We start from the raw sequence: 6,595 nt of genomic DNA, 5'->3' as shown, positions 1-6,595 counted from the left end.
TATATGCATAAAATGCATCATCCAAATGCAGTATCTGCATATGCTTACACATATTGACAAAGACATGTTTGTATTTTTAATACCCTCAAACACCAAATCAGGCCTACATAATTTCAAAATATGCCATCAAGCACTTTCAACTGAAAAATTATTACAGGTACACAACATTTCAAAAGTCATTTTGATATTGTTTTAAATTATTTTACTCTATTTATCCAAATAGAAAGTCTGAATGGTGAACATTTTGATAAAATGGTTGACTGAAAGGCTTTCAAGACTGCACTCAAGCCTTAAAATGTTCCTTAAGGTAGCAATTATTAGTGTACCAAGTTTGATACTTTTATCATAAAGTGCACGATTATTTCACCTATCCACTGGAGTACAAGGAAAGACTTCTGCCAGCCTCTAACTTCTTTCTCTTTTCATGCAATCAAAAAACATTTGATGGCATTAGAAGAGATGTGACCGCTTTGTTTTGGCCTATTTTCCCATCGCAAACACAAAATCAAGGAAGTCTGCCAGGAACCTCTGACCCAGATAAACAGATTGAAATAGGGAGCATGCTCAGTTGAGACATCGCTGGTCGAAGGCTTTATTGCGCCCTCGGGTTGACTTCAGAGAACCGCCATAGAAAACAAAACAAAGGCAGAACAGAACAGATCTCTATCGGATCGATCACTGTTACTTGTGTTTTAAAAAAACAACATTTTACTCACATATTATCCTAAAGATTGCAGTAAAGTTATATTTGAGCTCTTCATAATTCTTCCACTGTTTGAGCTACAAACGCGGGGCAACCCCCAGCACCACTTTCTCACCTAATCAGCATATTGCTCCCATGCAACAGTAGATAGTATCTAATAAATTGATAGTGCGGAGTAAGGGACTCTCGTGTATTGAACAAGAAAAACCCCTCTGCAATAGAGTAGGATTTGGCACCCAATAGCCTACATAAAGAAAGCTTATGCGATCACAGGTTTAGTGATATACTGTACTGTATAATGAAATATTTTGTGCATCCTACAAATCTGCCATGAACAATTTAATGTAATACGATTTGATTTGGGGACAAAGTGCCCAAGAATAGAATAAGCCACCTGATTTGCGCAAAACATCTTGCACCACCTTGTACATCTCACAATGCATATTTCATTGAGTGAGTCTTCCTAAAAATATATTGACATTTTGTGGAAGGAAATGTTTCTGCGGCCGTTTAAATAAATTGACACATTTGACTTCTTAAAGTTTATATTAAATATCATTGACCTGTCACCGAGCCGCGTGAAATGTCGTTGTGTTGTGATCTATTGCATTACGCTGCTGCTACTCTCTGTTTATCATATATGCATAGTTACTTTACCAGTGCTCCAGCACATTGGCTAACCAGGCTATCTGCATTGTGTCCCGCCACCCACCAACCCCTCTTTTACGCTACTGCTACTCTCTGTTCATCATATATGCATAGTCACTTTAACCATATCTACATGTACATACTACCTCAATCAGCCTGACTAACCGGTGTCTGTATATAGCCTCGCTGCTGTTATAGCCTCGCTACTGTATAAAGCCTGTCTTTTTACTGTTGTTTTATTTCTTTACCTACCTATTGTTCACCTAATACATTTTTTGCACTATTGGTTAGAGCCTGTAAGTAAGCATTTCACTGTAAGGTGACCTGTTGTATTCAGCACACATGACAAATAAACTTTGATTTGATTACAACAATGATTTATTTTTAAAAGTAGCCTATTTACAATGATTCTCACTAGCATAGTTTTAATGGCCCCTTGGAATGTATGTGCATCAAATTCCACTCAACATTTCGCGACATTGACTGTATGTTTGTTTATCCCATGTGTAACTCTGTGTTGTTGTTTGTGTCGCACTGCTTTGCTTTATCTTGGCCAGGTCCCAGTTGTAAAATGAGAACTTGTTCTCAACTGGCCTACCTGGTTAAATAAAGCTGAGATAAATAAATAAACAAATACAAATCAGCATTGCTTTCGGTGCAGACATGAGTTATTTCCTCAAAACTTGCTGGATCTGAGCAGGTCTCGCACATTTATTGCCGAGCTCTGCTCAGTTTAGTATTACCCCCCTCCCCGGGAAATTCCTAATAAGGACAAGGAAGTGGAAACCCACCGGAACGGATCCTTGTGAAGGCAAGACCTTATATGGCATGTCGTGGCTGGGGTTTCCGGCAATGGCGGTGCGCTGCACAGATAGGACGTGTGCATTTACTCCGAAAACCACGGCAAAGCAGCAGCAACCGTCGTGTATTTCTAGATTAAAACTATTTTTGTTATAATATGCACCGTGTGAAATCTGTGAATATTGCAGAATATGTTGATAAACAGTCTCCAGCTCTCCCCATTTATTCCGACAAGCCTTCGGTGTCCTCAACTGCTCTGTCTAAATATGGTCTTCCTCCTGTCCTTATTTGAACATCTACGTCACGGCAAGAGGCTTTATAAAGTGGTGGGAATCCTCAGCCTAGTGAAACAGCCCTCGGAGTTTAACAGAGCTCATGTCAGTACAGAGCAGGAAGCACCGTAGTACGTTAGCGAAATTATTCTTACCAAACACGTGAACTAAAGGCGAAAAAGTTAATGAAAAGGGAAAACACAACTACACATTTCTTTATTACAAATCGGGATAACTAGAAGGAAAACAAATGTTTTAATTCCTACCGTTATGGGAATGAATGAACCACAAGATCGTTATTGAAGACTGGGAACTTTTGCGAAATTGAATGCAGCAAAGTCTTGCAGATTTTACAGCATTGGATTCCTCAGACCATCCTCCTCAACAAGAGCAGCAGCAGCATATTCAACTGGCTGGTAATCTCCTCTCACCTGAGACAAAAAGCTGCAGCGTCAGCTGCGTCTCCACCTCCTCTGTTTCTCCATACAGTCAGAGCACCGGCGTACAGCACCATGGCTGCAGCCAAGACAGAGATGCTCCCCTCAGCCCTGCAGATCTCAGACCCACTGGGCTTCTCCTACTCTCCCATGGACAGCTACCCCAAGCTGGAGGAGATGATGTTGCTCCACTCAACAGGGACCCCCTTCCTGACTGCCTCTGCACCAGACGGTGTAGGCTTTGGTACCGGGGAGCCAGGAGACTCATACAACCATCTGACTGGAGGTAAGGGCTGCTCCAACTCCTAACTCTTTATGGTTTTATACATCATACACACTCAGAAATATTACATGGCAATGCGCATAATCAATGAGGTTGCATTTCAGTTCTGACATAGCCTGCAGTCCATGCAAAAAAAATATGAATAAGCTAAGAGGTTTTGATAAATAATAAATAGCTTTACAAAATAATTATTACTATTATAGTGCTTAGAGCTATACTGGTATTTATTTTTTTGATGATTTAAATGATCTTGTAGTGTGTCAGCATTTGCTCCTAGTAATGTGATGTGGGGTGTATTTTGTATGAGCCAGCAGGATTGTCCTGTGCTCACCCCCCCCAGCAGCAGGGGGGTCTGCCATCTGTAGAAAATGTCAATGTTATGTTTAACGCTCGCTGCTTGTTCTTTCAGATACATTGCATGATATCTCTATCGGCTGTGAGAAGTCTCTCATGGAGCAGACCTACTCAACCCCTCGCCTGCCTTCCGTCTCCTACACAGGGAGGTTCACCCTGGAGCCTGCAACCAGTTGCAGCAACAGCCTGTGGCCAGAGCCATTATACAACCTGGTCAGTGGGCTAATGGGCATGTCCCAACCACCCACCTCAGCTGCCCCATGCTCCTCTGCTGCTCCGGCCAGCTCCTCCTCCCACACCGTGAGCTGGCCCATCCAAATCGGCGACACCAGCACCACCTACTGCAGCGTCAGCCCTGACCTCTTCCCTGACTCCAACCAGTCCTTTTCCAGCCCCTCAAACAGCTCAGTCCAGTACCCACCACCCGCCTACCCCAGCAGCAAGACATGCTCCCCCAACATGTCTCTGCCCATGATACCAGACTATCTATTTCCTCAGCAGCAGGGTGAGATCAGCTTGCTTCCCCCTGACCAGAAGCCTTTCCAGTGTCAGAGCATCCAGCAGCAGCTCTCCCTCACGCCTCTTTCCACCATCAAGGCTTTCGCCACACAGACTGGTTCTCAGGACCTGAAGGGCTCCTACCAGTCTCAGCTGGTGAAGCCTGATTCTCAGGACCTGAAGGGCTCCTACCAGTCTCAGCTGGTGAAGCCCAGCCGCATGCGCAAGTACCCCAACCGCCAGTGCAAGACTCCGCCTCACGAGCGGCCCTACGCCTGCCCCATGGAAACGTGCGTCCGCCGATTCTCCCGTTCAGACGAGCTGACACGCCACATCCGCATCCACACGGGCCAAAAGCCCTTCCAGTGCCGCATCTGCATGCGCAACTTCAGCCGCAGCGACCACCTGACCACGCACATCCGCACGCACACGGGCGAGAAGCCCTTCCCCTGCGACATCTGCGGCCGCAAGTTTGCCCGCAGCGATGAACGAAAACGGCACACCAAGATCCACTTGAGGCAGAAGGACAAGAAGGTGGAGAAGGCAGGGTCCGCCCCCATGGCCATCCCTTCCCCAGTCTCAGGGTACACCTCCCCCTCCACATCATACCCCTCTCCCAGCTCCTCATACCCCTCCCCAGTGCCGTCCTCATACCCCTCCCCAGTGCCCTCCTGCTACTCCTCCCCGGTGCACAGCTCCTATGGCTCCCCATCAGTCAACACCATGTACTCCTCAGCCTCCAGTACATTTCAAACGCACGTATCCACCTCGTACGGCTCCCCCACAAACATTTACAGCTCCCCTGTGGGCACTCCTCAGTCAGACCTGCAGTCCACCCTCTCTCCAAAGAACATTGACATCTACTAAGACTTTCGTATCTTTACTTATCATTTATTTCTGTTTGAAAAGAACAAGCAAACATCATTGTTACCTTTTCGAAGGCACTTTTTCTCCCCCTGTGTTCGTATAGCACTTAATGATCATGAAACGTGACCGATAGCGACAGAGGATGGAAAGGGAACGGTTTCTCTCTTCAACTCAACCCCAGTACTTCAACGAGTCTTCTGATATGTAGAGAGCAAAGGATATTAGGATTTTGGTGGGACTTTTTGATACTGACAGCCTGAAATTCAAAGAGACGATGATGATATGCAGACCGTGTATCAGTGTATCTGTGTCCTTTTTGACTTTGTAGATGATTGTTCTTTACATGGTATCATGGGAACTTGTTGGCACCACGTTTCTCTGAATACGTTTTCTCGTATGTAGTAACAATGGTGAAACCACGTTTTATTGGAGACGTACTCAAGCATGTTTACTGTAAGACACATTTTGTTTCCATTGCTTTGTATATTACCCATTGGTACTCTCTTCCCTGTTCCTTTTTCAACATGGATTCATGAAAAAAATCATTTTTAATTAACATTTTTTTTGTGCCTTTTTTTTGTGAAGCTCAGCAAACTAAAGTCTGTTTTTGGTTTGGATGCGTTGCATCTGAAGTAGCCTTAGAATGTGAAGTGTGTTCTTCACGGAATGTAAGGGATGATTTGGAGGGAACCGATCATAGCTTACACAAGAATAGAAGTGAAAAAATATATTTTTTTTATAATTGAAAGTGTAAATATGTACATATTCAGCAGTCAAAATGTTGTTACCTACTGAGTAGGCATGGGATTTTTGCATGTTATTTACATGCAGTTCATTATTTTGTGGTTATTTGTAATTGTAAAACCAAGTGACTGTTTTTGGTTTCTAAAGACATTGAATGCGCTTAACTGCCAAGGATATTGGTGTACATGATATCCTTTAAGAAAAGGGATATTAATAAAATATCAATATATTATGATAAAATTGAGTTTGTATTCAAATGTTCTATATCAATATTTGCCTAATTTTTAGCAGAGACGTACACTCGAATGAAACCTCCAAAAGCACACATTTAATAGTATTTGTTGAAAAGAAAATAATGTAATTTAAACTGAGCAAAAACACATTAGTCCAGAATATGGCATTTTATGTCCAAGACCACTAGATAATTTATAGAGCAGAAGCATCGTGGTGGCGGCCCTCTTCTCTTCCCTCGCTATCTGAGAGGAGTCCGACTGAGTGTTGTCGTGATGTGTGCTTCCCTGACGCTGGTTGTATCCCAAATGGCACCATATTCCCCAGGGCCCTGGTCAAAAGTAAGTAGTGTGATAGACACAGTGCACAAAACATTAAGAACACCGGCTCTTTCCATGACATAGACCTACCAGGTCAATCCAGGTGAAGGCTATGATCCCTTATTGATGTTAAATCCACTTCAATCAGTGTCGATGAAGGGGAGAAGACAGGTTAAAGAAGGATTTTTTAAGCCTTGAGACAATTGAGACATGGATTTTGTATGTGTGCCATTCAGAGGGTGAATGGGGAAAGACAAAAGATTTCCGTGCCGTTGAACAGAGTACGGTAGTAGGTGCCAGACGCAACGCTGTTTGGAACTGCAACACTGCTTAGTAGAACCACCCAAAGGCCATCCAGACACCTTGACACAACTGTGGGAAGCATTGGAATCAACATGGGCCAGAATCCCTGTGGAACACGTTCGACACCTGACAAA

The 6,595-nt window shown here is 43.8% G+C and overlaps 1 protein-coding gene across 1 annotated transcript; it reads left to right on the top strand.

Moving 5' to 3' along the window:
* Positions 1-2,512: 2,512 nt before the first annotated feature.
* LOC118389778 (early growth response protein 1-like) lies at positions 2,513-5,847 on the top strand. Its single transcript, XM_035779625.2, has 2 exons — positions 2,513-3,147; positions 3,554-5,847. The coding sequence occupies exons 1-2, from the start codon at positions 2,937-2,939 to the stop codon at positions 4,861-4,863; spliced, it is 1,521 nt and encodes a 506-aa protein (XP_035635518.1). The 5' UTR covers positions 2,513-2,936; the 3' UTR covers positions 4,864-5,847.
* Positions 5,848-6,595: the final 748 nt, after the last annotated feature.

This window comes from Oncorhynchus keta, chromosome 11 (genome assembly GCF_023373465.1).
Source record: "Oncorhynchus keta strain PuntledgeMale-10-30-2019 chromosome 11, Oket_V2, whole genome shotgun sequence".
Taxonomy (NCBI): Eukaryota; Metazoa; Chordata; class Actinopteri; order Salmoniformes; family Salmonidae; genus Oncorhynchus; species Oncorhynchus keta.
This window is presented reverse-complemented; position numbering and strand designations above follow the sequence as displayed.